Genomic DNA, 19,180 nt, shown 5'->3' with positions numbered 1-19,180 from the left:
TTCTCTGTGGATCCTCCCCCACGCACCCACCAGCAGCTGTGGGATGCACCAAAATAAACTTATTTGGTTCAGATGGTGTCAAGCGGGTGTGGTGGCAAAAAGGTGAGGAGTACAAAGACAAGTGTGTCTTGGCCACAGTCAAGCATGGTGGTGGGAGTCATCATGGCTCCAGATACCTATAACAACCTACCAGGACCTTATTGAGTCACCCCCAGCCCATCTAGCTGCTGTCTGTGCTACACATGGCGATTTACGCTGGATATTAGCTGGTGGTCATAATAATGTGACTGCACTGTGTATTAATTGGCATGGCTAGACACTGCAATGGCCGCTTATCTCTAATGTACTCCTGCTGTGACAGAAAGAAGTAGCGTTCAACCTCTTGAGCTGATTTCAGCTGGATCATTCATGTTTTTATAGGAGCTGCCATCTGGAAAAAGCTTTAGGCTTCAGCACTAGGTAGGCCCCTTCTAGAGGCAATGCCAGTGGATTACACCTCTCCACCCATTGAAAGAAACTTGCATGTTCAGGGGTTTATAGCAGTCTCCTTTCTGGAAACATGGAATTTTATTTTATGGTGTCTGATAGTTCTAAACAATTGCAGGATTTTCTGACTTCAGATTAGAAGACCACCGCTACATCTGCTTTGTTCCCTCTGGTATCTTTGTTCTCGCATCTTGTTGAGTTCAGGGTCCCTGCGTTGACATGTAAAACTGACCTTTGTCCCACACAAGCTCTTATGATAAAGCTGTCGTGGCACATCTCTCCTTGTTCTGCATGGCAGGCTCCTTTCTGCGGGCACTAATTAGGATGTGCTATGCCTAGGTTGTGGCAGGACTGCTAGCCGCCTTGGGTTAGGTCTGATTCTGTACTTGTATAAGAAAGGCCATTGTGCTTCATTTTATCAGGATGGCATTTGTAGCCTGTTCACATGCCCTAAACACACGCTGCATTATCCTGACCGCCTCTAAAAATATATCTTCCGAGTACTGGGGAACGATCCCGTCTCCACTGTTGCCCTTTTATGTGTATTCGTAAGAAAAGGAAACCTGATGGTACATGGTAGCAACACTGCCTCTATGAAATGGAGTAAGACAATAACCCGAGAAAAATTCAGCTTTTTATTCATAATTCTTCTTTTTTTTTTTCTGAATTGTAAGTGAACTGCTATTATCATGCCTGCTGGATTTCTGCTGCTCCCTAATTAACCGCTGACCGACTATGATAAGATCTCCAGCCTTCTTCAAGGAGATTGTGATATCCTCTGTGTCTGCAGCAAATGGTGGTGCTGTTATTTGTCTGGACATCTATATTAAGAAATGCCCCCTTCCCCCCCCCCCCCCCATTAAATGTTTACACTATGAACAAATACTGACCCTGACTACTAATACATTGTTGGTGGCCGGTTGACATAAAAAAAACACTACTTGCCTTTGTCCTTTTAACCAAGGAGTAAAACTTAAAGGAGTTTCCCGAGCTTTTAATACTGATGACCTATGCTCGTCTGATTGGTGGGGGTCTGACACCCGGGACCCCCACCGACCAGCTCTTCAAGAAGGCAGCAGTACTCGCAGTAGCGCCGCGGCCTTCTCTCTGCTTTCCCTAACATGAGTGACGACTCGTCACACGACACGGCTCAGCCCCATAGTAGTGAATGGGGTTGATCTGCAATACCAAGCACAGCCGCTATACAATGTACGGCGCTGCGCTTGGGGAGCACGGAGAAGGCCGCGGCGCGCACAGGAGTGCTGGTGCCTTCTCAAACAGCTGATCGGGATAGAATAGGTCATCAGTATTAAAATATTAGAAAACCCTTTTACTTATTTACTATAAACAAGTATGTGCTCATTTAAAAACCCAGCCAAACATCGCTGTATTCTGTCTGAATATGAACGGAGAGATCTAGGCATCACTGGGTGTGTGTTCCCGCAATTACCCCCTACCCCTATTTACTGATTACTTACCAGTTTGTCACTGGTTAGTGTTAATCTACATGCAGCGATGTTGTTCCCTCCACGTGTTTCTGCCAATCTGACCCTCAATATGTTGGGGGCATTGAGTAATCTTATTTTAATACCCAACATTGCTGCATGTCGCTTAATACTAACCAGTGACCATAAACTGGTAGGGAACCAGTAAATAGGAGATGGGGGTGATCTCGGAGGTGCACCTCCAGTGTCGCCCAGTTTTTTAATGAGCACAATAATTATTTATAGTAAATAAATAAAAGTAGTTTTACTCCTTAGTTAAGACAAAGGGAAGTAGGGAGTTTTATGCCTACTGGCAACTAACTCCGCTAAATGTTGTCACCTTTAAAAACAAAAACTACATCTAGATATTACCAGCATAACGTTTGTCAGTACGAGACCGTATTGTAATTCCGTTATCACCACTAGGGGCTCTACATGACTTTTATTGACCTGAAAAGGCAACCCGCATAGATCAGCCCCTAGTGGCTGAAAGCCATCACCTGAGGTTTGTAGAGCAAGGAACACTACTCTGGGCTAAAGACATAGAGCAGCTTAACCTTTTAAAGGGATATTTCAGATTTTCCTTTTGCACCGGGTGGAGGATAACCACCGCTCGGACCCCCACCGATCATGAGAACGGGGTCCCTGTACCCTGCAGGGCCCCTCAAACTGATTGGAGCAGGTTGGGCATACACACTGCTGCTCCTTTCACCTATATGAGACCTGCTGGAAATAGCCAAGTTCTGTACTCTTATGAAAACCTATATGTCTCCATGGTTACAGACCACAAACATTCCAGCTGATCCTGCAGTCATGTAAATCTCTTGCATCTGTCTCCTACTTCCTATTAACATACATTTATTGGAAGGGAAAATGAAAATGAAATTATTTCTGAACTTCATTTTTTTTATTGTACATGTACTGAAGTAAAAGATTGGTTGTAAAGGAGAATGTCGCTTTTAAAGTGGCACTCCAGTCGTTTATTTATTTTTACATTCACTGCTAATTTTCCATTAGTGTTTGAGCAGTATAATTGGTTTCATTCCAGCTTAGGCTACTTTCACATCTGCGTTTTCAATTCCGATATTGAGATCCGTCATAGAATCTCAATAGCAGAAGAAAACGCTTCAGTTTTGTCCCCATTCATTGTCAATATGGACAAAACTGAACTGAATGAACCAAAATGCATTCTGTTCTGTTTGGTTGCACTCCCATCGCGGACAAAATAACGCTGCTAGAAGGATTTTTATGTCCGCGATGTGGTGCGGACATTTGACGCAATAGAAAACGGATCCGTCTCCCATTGACTTTCAATGGTGTTCATGACGGATCCGTCATTGCCATAGAAGACATAATACAACCAGATCCATTCATGACGGATACATGCGGTTGTATTATTGTGACGGAAGCGTTTTTGCACATCCATGACGGATCCGCAAAAAAAAAAACGCTAATGTGAAAGTAGCCTTAGTTGAATTCCTACGTTTCAAGCCCTTTCGTTATGGGCAGTTGAATAATGTGAATCCAGTCTGACCACCTGTCCAGAGCTTGCTCTCCTGTTGTGATAGGATGCCACTTTCTCCTGTGTAGCTGACTTTCTATGAACTGCAGAATTACATCATCATTTATCCAGTCCCTCCTGGCAGGTCTGTCACCTCCCTGTCCCACTCGGCTCTGCCCTCCTTATTCCGTTGTGATAAATATTGAGTATATACAGTGATTAACTGCAGGGTTATAAGGGTGCCTTCACACGTGGCAGATTTTGTTGCAGAAAAATTTCTGAAACTGAAAGTCCGTTTTGTTCACTTGAATGGGGCTTGCAGAAATCAATGTGCTTGATGTCAAAGAAACCCCATTCGGATGCATGAAACTGATTTCCAATCTCATACATTTTCTGCAACAAAATCTGCCAAGTTTAGACACCCTAAAACTCCCTTGACACCGCCTCTGTAAACTATCTGGGCATGCTGTGTGCAGAATCATCAGTGTATCCTATGAAATTCAGCTTCAACTGCTTTCCCCTGCCTGTTGCTTCTAAGAGTTGACATTGAGAAACCTATCACAAGCAGGAAGACAGAGTGACGCTGCATCACATGCCAGAGGTGCCCTAGTTTGATGCCACAGGTGAGATGGGGAGTCAGTGTAAACTATTTATCTCACCCCCGCATGGCTCACTCCCAAATCTGATTGTCTTATTGGCCCAAAAGTTTTTTTTGTGCATTTGCCAGTTTTAGTTCTTAGTTGTTTTTACGCCTCTGTATGACTTGGCCTGTGCCATGAGGTCAGTCTCCATATACGTTATACATACATTGTACTTTGAAGGATAATAACTAGAAGGTTTACACTAACAAATCAGTATTGTAAACTGATTATATTTTCGTTCCATTGAGTAAAAAAATCATTCATTCATTTTTCTGTCTCTAGGCTCCATGGTTCCTTTCTCAATGAGGATTTTACATGCAGAGCTGCGCCAGTACCTTGGGTGTCCTCAGGAGACTCTTGACCGACTGCACAGTATGAAGACCATTTGTTTAAAGGTAAGTTCTATAATGTGTCTTCTAGAGGTATACGTGTTTAGGTGAGCAACTTGAGCTCACAACAAATGGGGGACTGAAAAGCCCCCCAGGTGCTTATGATAACGCACTAGCATGATGGTAATGCTTTAGCTTTGCTTAATTCCAAATGAAACTCATCATCTGGGATTGAAAAAGTAGGATATCTTTTTGTGGGCAGGAGGATGGAGAGGCACCCAAATAAAGGGGCCTGTGGAGTGTTGCATTGCTTCTCCCTATCCATGACCGCATAGAGCAGGGGTAGGTAACCCCTGGCACACCAGCTGTTGTAAAACTACAACTACCAGCATGCATACTGCCTCTGCTCTTCTCAGAGCTCTCACAGAAATCAATGGAGCGTGCTGGGAATTGTAGTTTTACAACAGCTGGAGTGCCGAAGGTTGCTGATCCCTGGCATAGAGGAATTCAACTCAAAAAATATTCTAATATTTCCATTTAGAGTATTCTGGGGCACTGGTCACTCCTGGGCTGTCTGTTTTAGTACATAACTGTGTTCCATATATTGGGACTGTTTGGAGTATCCTTTCTTAGAACTTCGTGTTGTACAGTTGCTCCCTTAGGCCTCTTTCACATGTTACATGTCAGTGAATCACGAACGTGTTTTGGCCATGGGCTCCACGGACAGCATACGTATCCATTGACTTTAATGTGTGTATTCACACTTCAGTGGTTTTCTGCAGACCATGGGTCCATGGTGACACCACGGATGTATGCCCTATTTTGTTTGTGATTACAGCTCTCTCACACGCATTATATGGGTCTGTGAAAATCACGGACACAACATGGATGCTATTTATGTTTGGTCTATGGTTTTCACGGACCGTTGGTAAGGGATGCTCTGGAAACCAGTTTTCAGCCTAGCAGTGAAAAGTGACTCATGGACCAAACACAGATCCTTCACGGACATCTTCAGGGACCACTGACCATCTTGCCACAGATGTCATCATGGACACAAACGTGTGAATGAGGCCTTATTCTTCTTAAATATCAATGACTAGATGACACCTGGATGTTACAGTTTAGAGTTCTAAGAAAAGGATTTGCAGAATTGTTAGTTCATAGGGAATACAAGTAATTAAAGGGTTTTCCGAGGCCCCAAAAAGCTTAGATTTAAGCATGGATTATTCTAAAATAACAAAAGACTTGCTCACCTGTCCACTCCTGCACTGCTGCTTAAATGGGGTAGCCAGGGACTGCTTAAAAGTGATTGGCTGTAGCGATCACATGGGGTTGAGTCGTGGATTTTATCACTACAAAGACCAGCGAGAAGCCCTGGAGCAGCAGCGTTGGAGTAGAGGGGAGAAGACGGGTGAGCAAGTCTTCTTTTATTATTTTATAACAGTCCCTGCTTGATCTATATTTTTTGGAGTCCTTGAAAACTCCTTTTAGATAAAATAAATATGTCAGGATAGCCACAGCTCCTATCTAATGGCATATCCAGCATACGTACAGCCTACCTCTGGGTCCCTCGCCTATTATGAGATTGCGGGTCTCTTGGCCTTACTTCAAAGAATCCGTCAGTGGCTGCTTTTACCATTGAAATCAATGGAGATGTGGCCTCCCCTTCTCTCTCCATAGAAGTTGTGGGATTTATGGAAAGAGCCAAGCACTGCTCTACTGTAGAAAAAGGAGTGTCTGTCATTCTGTAGTCGGCAGTTAAGATATCCATGTTGAACCGCTGTGCACAATTGCACCATAACAGAGGACCCTATTAAATATAAAAGTGCCACCCAATAACGCAATGAGTTTTCCCACTCCTCAAAGGGATGGTCCTTCACTGGACCCTAGCAGAATGGCTATGCTGTACACGTATTTACGCATTTTATACTTTTAGCGGTGCCATTTACCTTTGGAAAAGTATTGACTGTTGCTGATTGTGTGTTCCCATGAGCCATGCCATTATGCTGTCTTATAGCTGATACTGGCAGACTCCATTGACTTATTGTGGGTCCATCATATTTATTGGTATCTTGTTTTACTGGATACAATGGCACAACATGCTATGCTGCACTATACTAGCTATCGACCAACAATGGGAACAATGGTTGTGTGAACAGAGCCTTAATGTGCCCAAAAAGTGATTTATTCAGCATGTTAAAGGGGATATTCTAGGAATAGTATTACTATGCAAAGAATGGAGCATTTCAAATGTTTTTTTTTATGTACATTACATTTTCCTCTTTGGTAGCGCCCATGCTATTTATTCTTTTGGTCCACCTTTGCCTGCATTCAGTGGTGGGCTAATATGCTCAGTGACTTCCCTGATCTCTTCCCCTTCCCTTCTCATGATGAAGCCAAACAGACCCCTATCCTATATTTCATCCCTACTTCTAAATTCCTAAAAATATGAAAGTGGTTTTCCAGGATTTTAATATTGATGGGGATTTACCCTTTCAAGACAAAGCCATTTTTCACTTTCGTGACCAGGCTTAATTTTGCAAATCTGACGTGTCATTTTATGCGTTAATAACTTTGGAATGCTTTTATTTATCCAAGCCATTCTGACATTGTTTTCTCGTGACATCTTGTATTTGATGTTAGGGGTAAATTTGGGTCGATAAGTTTTGCCTTTATTTTATAAAATATCCCAAATTTACAGAAAATTTTGGAAAACAAATTTCATTTTCTAAATTTGAATTTCTACGCCTTAAAGACAGACAGTGATACCTCATTAAATAGATTTTAGTTAACCCCTTAAGGACGCAGGGCGTACCGGTACGCCCTATTTCCCGAGTCCTTAAGGACTCAGGGCGTACCGGTACGTCCTAACTTTAAATCGGGATTCCGGCGCCCCAGGGGTTAATCTGAACAGGATGCCGGCTGAAATCATTCAGCCGGCATCCTGTCACAACGACAGGGGGGGGGTCATGTGACACCCCTGGCGGGTGGTGTGGTGTGGGGGGGGGGGGGTGTCGCAGGCGGTGGGGGCGTTGCGGGCGGTGCGGCAGGCGGGATCGCGATCCCCCGCCCACCTCCCCTTGAAAATTCGTTGGCTTCTAGTGGGTATACCAGAGTGTCAGCACATTGCTGACACCCTGGTATAAACGGCTGACATCTGTGCAGATGTCAGCCGTTTAACCCTTTCCATACCGCGGTCCGTACAGACCGCGGTATGGAAAAGGTTAACTGTCATCGGTCAGGGAGCTCTCTCCATCGGGGGGCTGCTGTGCCTTTGCAGCCCCCCGATGGAGAGGGAGAGAGCCCCCCGACAGCCCCCCTCAGCCCTGTGCTTACCCTTCCCCGTCTGCGAAGTTGTGGCAGATGGGGAAGGTTCCCATGGCAACAGGACTCCTTCTCAGGCGTCCTGCTGTCCATGGTGCTTAACAGATCAATGCTAAAGGCATAGACCTGTTCAGACAAAGTGTAAGTAAAATACAATACAGTACAATATATATTGTACTGTACTATATTATACAGACATCAGACCCACTGGATCTTCAAGAACCAAGTGGGTCTGGGTCAAAAAAAAATGTAAAAAAAAGTGAAAAAAGTTAAGATAAAATAAAAAAAACATTTATCACTGAATAAAAATTAAATACACTACACATATTAGGTATCGCCGCGTCTGTAACGACCTGATCTATAAAACGGTCATGTTACTTTCCCCGCACGGTGAACGCCATAAAAATAAAAACTATGAGAAAATTGAAATTTTGCCCACCATACTTCCCAAAAAAGGTAATAAAAGTGATCAAAAAAGTCGCATGTACGCCAAAATAGTACCAATCAAACCGTCATCTCATCCCGCAAAAAATGAGACTCGACTTGGGTGATAATCACCCAAAAACTGAAAAAAACTATGGCTCTTAGACTATGGAAACACTAAAACATGATTATTTTTTTTTGTTTCAAAAATGAAATCATTGTGTAAAACTTACATAAATAAAAATAAAGTATACATATTAGGTATCGCCGCGTCCGTATCGACCGGCTCTATAAAAATATCACATGACCTAACCCCTCAGGTGACGACCGTAAAAAAAAAAAGGCGTAAAAAAAGCAATTTTTTGTCATCTTGGATCACAAAAAGTGTAATAGCAAGCGATCAAAAAGTCATATGCACCCCAAAATAGTGCCAATCAAACCGTCATCTCATCCCGCAAAAAATGAAACCCTACTCAAGATAATCGCCCAAAAACTGAAAAAACTATGGCTCTTAGACTATGGAGACACTAAAACATTTTTTGGGTTTTAAAAATGAAGTTATTGTATAAAACTTACATAAATAAGGTATCGCCACGTCCGTGACAACCTGCTCTATAAAATTACCACATGATCTAACCTGTCAGATGAATGTTGTAAATAACAAAAAAAAAATACGTGCCAAAAAAGCTATTTCTTGTCACCTTGCCGCACAAAAAGTGTAATATAGAGCAACCAAAAATCATATGTACCCTAAACTAGTACCAACAAAGCTGCCACCCTATTCCGTGCTTTCTAAAATGGGGTCACTTTTTTGGAGTTTCTATTCTAGGGTTGCAACAGGGGGGCTTCAAATGGGACATGGTGTCAAAAAAACCAGTCCAGCAAACTCTGCCTTCCAAAAACCGTATGGCATTCCTTTCCTTCTGCGCCTTGCCGTGTGCCCGTACAGCAGTTTACGACCACATATGGGGTGTTTCTGTAAACGGCAGAGTCAGGGCAATAAAGATACAGTCTTGTTTGGCTGTTAACCCTTGCTTTTGTTAGTGGAAAAAATGGGTTAAAATTGAAAATTAGGCAAAAAAATGAAATTCTTAAATTTCATCCCCATTTGCCAATAACTCTTGTGCAACACCTAAAGGGTTAACAAAGTTTGTAAAATCAGTTTTGAATACCTTGAGGGGTGTAGTTTATAGAATGGGGTCATTTTTGGGCGTTTTCTATTATGTAAGCCTCGCAAAGTTACTTCAGACCTGTAGTGGTCCCTAAAAAGTGGGTTTTTGTAAATTTCAGAAAAATTTCAAGATTTGCTTCTAAACTTCTAAGCCTTGTAACATCCCCAAAAAATAAAATATCATTCCCAAAATAATTCAAACATGAAGTAGACATATGGGGAATGTAAAGTCATCACAATTTTGGGGTGTATTACTATGTATTACAGAAGTAGAGAAACTGAAACTTTGAAATTTGCAAATTTTTCCAAATTTTTTGGTAAATTTAGGTTATTTTATTATGCAAAAAAATTAATTTTTTTGACTTCATTTTACCAGTGTCATGAAGTACAATATGTGACGAAAAAACAATCTCAGAATGGCCTGGATAAGTCAAAGTGTTTTAAAGTTATCAGCACTTAAAGTGACACTGGTCAGATTTGCAAAAAATGGCCAAGTCCTTAAGGTGAAATAGGGCTGAGTCCTTAAGGGGTTAAGATTCCCTATATGTCTATTTTGGCATCATGTTGAAAATTACAAATTTTTTTTTTTTTTTTTTAGGACGTTAGAAGTTTTAGAATTTGAGAAGCAATTTTTCAAATTTTCTATAAAATTTTCAAAGCCGACTTTTTCAAGGACCAATTCAGTTCTGAAGTCATTTTGAGGTCCTTACATAATAGAAACCATCCATAAATGACCCCATTTTAAAAACTACACCCCTCAAATTACTCAGAACTGGTTATATATAAACTATGATGACCCTTTCCGAGTTCCACAAGAATTTAAGGAAAATGGAGAGGAAATTTAAAATTTTCAGTTTTGTACAGATTTTTAATTTTAATCCATCTTTTCCTATAACATAGCAAGGGTTAGCTGCAAAATAATACTCAATATTTATTATCTTGATTCTAGTTTACAGAAACACCCCATTTATGTTCGTAAACAGCTGTATGGGCACACGGCAGGGTTCAGAAGAAAAGAAGCAACATGGTTTTTTGGGGGCAGATTTCGCTGCAATGGCTTAGGTGTCGGGTCATATTTTTATAGGCACCCCTACAGTAGAAACCCCAAAAAGTGACTCCATTTTGGAAACTACACCCATGAAAGAATTTAGTGAGGTGTGTAATGACCACTTTTACCTCCAGAGGCGTTTCCTAATATTTAGAAACACTTGGCTGTGAAAATGAAAAATTTATAATCTATATAAGAAAAATTCCCTTAAGCCCATATTTTTCACTTCAACAAGGGATAACAGGAGAAAATCCACCTCATAAGATGTCACCCATTTTCTCCTGAATACGGCAACACCCCATATGTGGTAGTAAACTGCTGTATGAGCAGACGGCAGAATTCAAAAGGAAAGGAGCGGCATCTGCATTTTCTAACATGGAATTTGCTGAAATAGATTTTAAGGCCCATAACGTTTTTATTTTATTGCTGACTGAGCTGTGTGGGGGCTAATTTTTTGCGGGTTGGGATGTAATTTTTAATGGTATAATTTTTGGGTACATATGACTTTTTGATCGCTTTTCATTTATTTATTTTTATGACGTGAAATGGGCTAATATTGCAATTCTGCCAGTGTTTTTTTATTTTTATTTTTTTGAGGTTCTCCATGTGGTAAATTTGATAATTTTATTCTGTGGGTTTATAAGGTGATACCAAATTTTATATTGTTTTATTCATGTTCTACCACTTTTATATCATAAAATGATTTTTTTTTATTGATTTTTATTTATTAAACTTTTTTTTTATTTTTATTTTTTGCATCACCAAATTGAAGAACCATAACTTTTAAAATTTTTCAATCAATGCAGTGGGCACAGATGGGGCCCACAGTTCGGGGGCACACAGCACATACTACCTGATTTCAGGCTCTCATCTGCAGAGTGCAGATCAGAGTCTGAAACAGGCACTTTTACACTGCCGCGGTCCGATTGGTCAATCTACACAGACTAACCAATTGGATCGATCGTCGGCAAGGGACCACTCTGACGGTATTACTGGACTGTACACTGTCCGTGACAGTAGCAGTTCAGGGACAGAAGCTTTAATCCAAGCGCTTGAATTAAAGAGCTGCCATAACGTTTATATATGTGCTATCTGCATGGGGCATGTGCAGATACGACGTATATAGCCGTATGGCAGTCGGGAAGGGGTTATTATCCTCAGAATAGGGCATAATTATCAGCTGGCTTTCCCTGCGAGGGCAGCCTTCCCTTCATTGTTTACCTGCTTGCCGTCAACAGCACAACGGTGAGCAGGTGTAATTACTTCTATGGGACGGCTCTGTAGTGTACACTTGAATAGGAAGGAGCCTTCCCGTTGAAATGAATGGGATGGTTTCTTGTAATTACACCTGCTCACCACTGAGATGTTGACGGCAAGCAGATAAACAATGAAGGGAAGGTTGCGCTCGCACAGAGTGCGGCCTTCTCTTCAACCGGCTGATCGACAGGGGTGCCGGGTGTTGGACCCCCGCTGATCTGATATTGATGACCTATCCTGAGGGTAGGTCATCTATATTAAAATCCCAGAAAACCCCTTGAAGCTATATCGGTTGAGAAGGAAATTGTGGGGCATTACATATCCTATCTCCTGTATATATGCTGCATGTGAGGGACTATTTTCTGAGAAGGGGAGGAAGGGTTTAACAAGAACTAAGTGCAGTGCATCCTGGGAGATGCAGGTGTCTGGTGAGCTGCTGCCCACCCACAGAAAAGGGAAGAAAAGTGAGTAAAAAAAAGAATTTGTGGGATAACCCTTTAAAGTAGACCTACCAGAAAAAAATGTAGAAACAGAGACCTATCTAGTAATCAATCTTTTCATTCTTAGAATACATGGTAATAGGCCTTTTACCCTGGTAGGCCTCCTTGAGTGTGCCATTTGTTAGTACAACTTGTAGCTGGTGAACTTGGCTGAGACTGAATATTTAAAGGAAATTACTTGAAGGAGTATTCTCACTGCAGACATTTATGACAGGACATGGTCTGACAGACGAGGGTCTTACCTGTGAATCTCGAGAACGGAGGCCCCGTAAGCCCTGTCCAGAAGGTGGCTGAGAGCAGAGGTAGCTGTGCACTTCTGTGTCCATATCACCCACTCACTTCACAACAGCGTAGTTCGGTGAGCTTTGTCCATAACTCCAGCCACCTCTGCCTTCAAGTACAGGCCGGATGCTGCAGCCGCTGTCTGTATGGGTTTGGGGACCATAAATGGCTGCGGTGAGAATACCCCTTTTCATAAAACAAAAATCCCTTCTACTTGTTGATTTTCTTCTGTATAATGACTCTTTCAGATTTTAGACAATTTAGAAAAAGGTTTTGCAGAAGATGGAAGCATGATCACATTGACCAGCAGTAACCGTCAGGGTAAGTGTATTGTGTAGGATTTCACCTTTTATATGTCTAATATGTATACTGTAACGTGACATTCCCCCAAAGGCTATGGTAGCGGTGATTTTGAAGACTCAAGCACCTACAAAATTCTCAGTTTACTAAACCCTTCCCCAGTCATAATCAACTGGATCCTGGAAGCTGAGATCTCAGGTGCTGTTTGTTAGGATCTTCACTCTGTAGACCTGTTTACTATGGCCCTTTGTCTGGGAAAGGTGACTCAGAAAATATTAACATTATTAAATGGGATTGTATGGCCCAATTGTCGGAACCTGTGCCTAATTTAAAATAAAACCACTGACCTGCCTGCAGTTTCACCATTCCCACACTACTGCCCCATTTCGGGTACTTCCGCTCCTCATTGGACCGGAGGTGGCTTGATCCTGTGACAGCTGAGGCTAGAATGGTGGAGAATGGATTTGTTAAATAAATTTCTACAGACTTGTCCCCATGGGAGCAGAATAAAAAATGGATGTATTTAGCTCTGATTGAACTTGTTTAAATCAGTGCTGTATATAAGGATATATTCACACAGAATGGGAGAGAAGCGGTATGTGTATTTTCGCTTTTGCTGCTGCAGTAATAATTGCTTATGGAGTTTTGAATGGGAAGTGGGGGGGGGGGGGGTCTGACATGGCTGCTTGTACAGCCCCTTCATTGTGTCCCTGAGGTCTGCCCCCCAACGATCTAAACATTGATGGCTTATCATGCAGTACTGGAGAACCCCTTTAAGGGGAATTTGTCACCCGGATTGTGGACTGTTATCTGAGGTACTACATAGATTGCAGTGCACGTAAGGAGTCCAGATAACCCCCTGTACCAGTGCTGAGAAATCTCAAAGCTGCGCTGAAAAACTCAGTCCAGACTGCTGTGCCATCATAATGGAGAGGCTCCTGTGCGCCTGCACAGCAGTCCTGACAGCGGGGGAACGGGAGCAGTAGGAAAATTTTTTAGAAAATGGTGATCTGGATTTCTTATCTGCAATACTACTGCAGATACTAGTCCAATATTGTGGTGACAGATTCCCTTTATGCAAACAATGCTGGCAAAAATAAAATAAAAAAAATGCAAAAATATCTTGATGACGATTTGTCAGTCTGCAAGACATTTTGTAAACTTTTTCAATTTTTTTATTTTTTAAAATCAAGGGTCCGTCTCCTCCATGTAGGGTGTAGCCAGAAGGGTGGACCTAAATTTGTCTAGTCTGCCTCCCATTTGTGATAGGGGCACATCTCTGCTGTAACAACCTGCTTCCCATACGGAAATGGGTCTGCTAAAAAGGAGGGGAGAGAAAATGGGCTTCTCGATGGCACTTGTACAGTCTTTCTGGGGACCAGTGAGACTTCTTTACCCATGAGCCATATTAGGCAGAAAGGGAACAGTCCTTGAAGTTGATGTATTAGAAGCAGGAAATATGGGCAAGCATAAGGATCTTAGTGACTGTGACATGGACCAAATTGTGACTGGGTCAATGGAAGGTCTTATAGGGTACTCCTGGTATGCTGTGGCTAGTGTTTAACAAAAGGGCCCTGTTATCACGTTGTTGGTTGTTCTGATTGGACCACAGGGGTCATTGATGCTTATGGGGAGCGAAAGCTAGCACATCTGGTCTGATCGAATTACTCTAAAGTTTAAAGGGATTATCCCATTAACCACACATCCTCTATCTACAGGGTACTGAAAATGCGTCTGATCGATGGGGGTCCAACCACTGGGACCCTCAGTGATCAGAAAAATAAAATGGAGTTCCAGGAGTCCCTATGAGAATGGACGACCAGTTTTCGTTATCACTGGGGGCCCAAGCAGGCAACCACCATCAATCAGACGCATTACCTACACAGTATGTTGTAGACCAGTCAGGGTCCCCATGCTGACCCCTCCACTGCCGACAGTTCCTATCTAGGACACATGAGCATCAGAACTGGACCATGGAGCAGTTTTTAGTATTTTAGTACCTGTTTAAATAGTTTCAGAATCTAATTTTCTATCTCGGGTTTAGATAACCAACGAATCATTGCCTTAAACCCTATTTTTTTTAGGCTAACAAAGACATATGTAACCTATTTTAAAGTTTGTGTTTCTCAAATTTGCTTTATTACTAACCCCTTGGACAGAATGAGTCCCCGGCTACACAGTTTGTTGTAGACTTATTTTTCTAGCGAGCTGTTCTGACCATTTAAGTTATTTCAGCGCAAGGACCTTAATGTTCCTTTTTGTGATTAACTTTTCTCTCTGTTTCTCCAAAAACCCCAAAATCCCATCAGAGCTGTTAATGCATTTACTCTTAGGTAGTTTCGCAGATTACAAGATGGTAAAAATTAACCATTTATAATACAGTGCCGTGCCCCCGTGCGAGCGTGTAATACAGATGGACTGCTGGGACGAGAGAGGGCACACAGAATGATAGATCGGAGAGCCAACTACAATAACAGTCTCACCCACTGAGAGTCACAAAATAGATTGGAAGTCATTTTGGAAGACTTGTGGATTCGGAAAATGAGTTCTGGGTCAGCCAAGTATGGAAGGTCAATAAATTCTCTAGGCAAGTATTCCCCTTGTAAAGCAGAGGCTTAGCGTAGCTTCAAAATTGAAATCTGCGGTGCATATATATCTCCGATGTTTGGTTATAAATTCTGAAGCATCCTTCTATCCGAGGTCCAGTTTGGCCACCCGTCACTTAAATCATTCCTCACAACTCATCCCTGAGGAACATAGTAAAGTTTAATGGCAGGATGGGGGGGAGAGGGAGTTGGGGTTTTCCGCTTCCAAATATCTCTTCTGTCTAATTGGGAAAATTGTCTCCTGCATTTTAGGGAACATTTGATGGTTGGAAGGCTGCCTAAAAGATATTTTAATTTAGAGGTGATTTATTGAATGAAACATGAGCATTAGCGACTGGGCTGGGTTCTAAATCATACGCAGTATGAGACGCCATCGGCATACTGATATCAGGCGAAGAGAGATACATCAGAAACTGCAGGCCTGTCCGACTTCAGCTGTTCCTGCAAACCTCCTTAGATTGCAGCTACATACCGATGCAGCTTGCGGGGCAAGAGTTTACTGGGGAAAAAAATCTTCGGATATAAATGAAAGGAGTTGTCAAAGAATTTTAAGCAATAAAGCAACTGTGGGAAATGCTATAAGATAAAAACACTCGGCTATTAGATCTCCACTGAACTGACTGCGGTGGTTTACTTTCTGCGATGGTGCCATGCTGTACATCCACGCCATCGCTGCAGCTAATCAGTGGCTTCAGCAGCCATGTGCCGTACATGCGAGAGGCAGAAGGAGTGTCTTTAGCTGCAGGCAGGGGCGGACTGGGAATTTAAAGTGGCCCAGAAAAAAACCTAAAGGTGGCGCCGTGATTAGGCGGGTCCAAATTGCCAAAAGGTGGGACAACAGATGTAGGCAGGGCCAGCAATACCACAGTGCAGCACAAAATACTGCCCCAGCAGAACCAGATATCACAGTGCAGCACAAATTACTGCCACCTGCGCCACCGTCTGAAACTGTATCATTGTCCAGGGGATACCAATACAGTTGAATTCTGGAGGGCACCTGCAGCCGCTGGCCAGGTACATAAGTGCCTGATGTTCCTGCAATAATCAATGCTGAGAGCATCAGATCTTTATGGTTGGTGGCCAAAAGGAGGCATCGGCCCACCGGGAAATTTCCCTGTAGGGTCTAAGGCCAAGTCCGCCCATGGCGGAAGGGACACCCCCCACAAAGGTGTAGAACGCTGGTTGATGAGACAAACCGTTTTGCTCATCTCTAGTTTGAACCTACCTTCATGGCAGCATTGTCCTCTTTCAGCAGGATAAGGGCTCCTGCACACAACCGTATCTGTTTTGTAGTCCACAAATCGCAGATCCGCAAAACGCAGCCGTGTGCATGCCACTATTTATTAATTTTTTTCTTGTTCAAATTCCTGTAGAAATGTTCTATTCTTGTCTTCAAAACTGACAAGTATAGGACATGTTCTGTCTGTGTTGCATAGCCATGGAATGGACATACGGTGTGCTGTTCGCATCTATTGCAGCCACATTGAAACAAATGGGTTCGCATGCACAAAAGATGTGTATCAGATGCGGACCGAAAATACTGTTTAATGCATCCTGACACACTGCAAACATTGCTCAAGAAACGCAACAAAAATTTCAAGGTGTAGACTTGGCCACAAATTCAATAAGATATCAATCTGACCGAGCGTCTGTGGTACATGCAGAAAAAAAAGTCAGATCTTAAAGGGGTTTTCTGGTAAAAAAAAAGAATAACACCTTACACCCTTACTGCATTGTACATGTCAGATTGACGAAGTTCTGAGTGCATTTTGACTCCTCCATCCTAATGGCAGTCTGTGACCCGCACCCTGTTTTATCCCAGCGTAAGACTCACGGGGGAGTCTCTGTAGCATCAGGTCCCTCCTTCCCCTCCCAGCTCCAACGTCACAGGCCCAAACCTGCTTGAAGCCCTGTTGGAAAAATCCCACACAGCGTCATTACTAACATCACGTCTACAGGGCAGGGTCCAGGAGAATGAGGAGGAGTATGGAAATATAAATGAGAGATCTGGAGTCAGTACTGTTCTTGTCGTTCTACACTTTTGGATAACATTCCCGTTTTGGGAATATTTTGGCCTATTTTTTTTTTTTTTCATCCCTGCCTTCTGAGAGCTTGTTTTTTTTGTTTTTTGTTTTTTTTGCTGGATGACTTTTTTGACTGGTTTTAGTGATACCATGTTGGAGTAACTAAGACTTTTTAATCACTTTTATGTTTTAGCAGACATGGTGAACAAAAAACAGTAATGCTGCTCACTGTGCAGGTTAAATAATGTGATCATTTTGTAGTTTGGGTCATTCTGGAAACTGCAAAATAATTATGCATATGTTTTTCTTTTTATATATTCTTGATATAAATAGTTTTATTGGAGATTTTTTTTTTTTACATTTTCCTCTTTTAAACATTTTTTTAAACGTTAGCATTTTGTTTTAGTCCAACTTGGGGAACTTATGTGAGCTTGGATGCTCACATAATGCGTCTTAGGGGGTAGAAGGGTACACAATCTAATTTCCTTTTCTCAAACACCATGGGGGAAATTTATCGTGCCCTGCACTCCAGAATTCTGGCTTCAAAAAGTCGCAAAATAGGGGCTTTGTGTTCACGTACGCAGACTCAAACAAAGTTAACTTCAAATATTACCCTCATGATAAATGGCCCCCCATTCGCTCTAGGGCAGTTTAATAGGAAGCCAGTTAACCTATCAACATGTTTTTGCATTGTGAGTGGAAAACTGGAATACCTGCAGCAAACTGATACAGACTAGAGATGAGCAAATAGATTCTAACGTATCCAATTCATTCAAAATCAGCCTTTGGGAGCAGCGAGGGGCAGTCCCCTCTACTCAGGAGACTCCCCTCTCCTTGATTGATAGTGCCAGACATCTTTTCTGGCCCGGTCAGTCTCGATGCTCTGACTATCCGCATAAATTCAGATAATCTACTGCTACTACTTGAACAGAGCAGATAACGACTGTGTATGTGCCACTGACATCTGGGTACACCTGGAAGTTGCGGCGCGCCTCCATCCGAAGCTGCCACATCCGCTTCAGGGTGTAACTAGACGTCAGTGGTGCATGTGCAGTCAGTATCTGCTCTGTCAGGTAGCAACAGAACCTCTGGGCTTTCAACGATATTCAGAGAAACTGCGACAGCACGAGGTTGACCGGGCCAGGCGAAATGTATGGCCCTGTCAATTAAGGGAAGGGTTGTAGTCTTTTGAGAAGCGAGACCAGCCCCTCGGTGCTCCAGGAGCCTGAACTCAGTCCATTAGGATCGATTCACTGACCTCTAGGGGCCCATGCACATAACCGTATTTTCGGTCCGCCTCTGATCTGCATCCATTCATTTCCGGGGGGTCTTTCTGCATCTATTTATCTGTTCTGCCAGTCCACAAAAAAAATATTATCTGTTTTGTATACAAGGATAGGAAATTTCTACAGGAGTTAAAAAAAAAAACGACTGGATCTGTGTTTTGTGGACTACAAAACACGTACGGTCATGTGCATGAGGCCTGATACAGACACAGCTAGAAAATATAACCTACATGGAGATGATGTTTCTAGTCATATCCCACATTCTTCGACATCATCCTCAAAAACAGACGATAATAGGACCTGCGATGAGTTTTGCAGATCGGACACAAGGAGCTGTAAAAAAAAACAGATGTAGGCATGGCCCCATTGTATTTTATGGGTCACAGACGGTTGTGTGCATGAGCCCTTACAAGTGAGGGTACTTTCACACTAGCGTTTTTGTTTTCCGGTATTGAGTTCCGTCACAGGAGCTCGATAACGGAAAAAACTGATCAGTTTTATCCTAATGCATTCTGAAT

General features: G+C 42.4%; 1 protein-coding gene across 1 annotated transcript in view; it reads left to right on the top strand.

Annotated features, from left to right (window-relative positions):
- Window positions 1-19,180, top strand: part of TRAPPC12 (trafficking protein particle complex subunit 12) — a 113,377-nt gene that overhangs the window by 58,259 nt on the left and 35,938 nt on the right. The window contains 2 exon segments of the mRNA XM_044291251.1: window positions 4,395-4,507; window positions 12,695-12,767. Coding sequence (XP_044147186.1) covers window positions 4,395-4,507; window positions 12,695-12,767 — 186 coding nt within the window.

This window comes from Bufo gargarizans, chromosome 4 (genome assembly GCF_014858855.1).
Source record: "Bufo gargarizans isolate SCDJY-AF-19 chromosome 4, ASM1485885v1, whole genome shotgun sequence".
Classification (NCBI taxonomy): domain Eukaryota; kingdom Metazoa; phylum Chordata; class Amphibia; order Anura; family Bufonidae; genus Bufo; species Bufo gargarizans.
The sequence above is the reverse complement of the archived record's forward strand: the minus strand, read 5'-3'. Positions and strand labels throughout refer to the sequence as shown.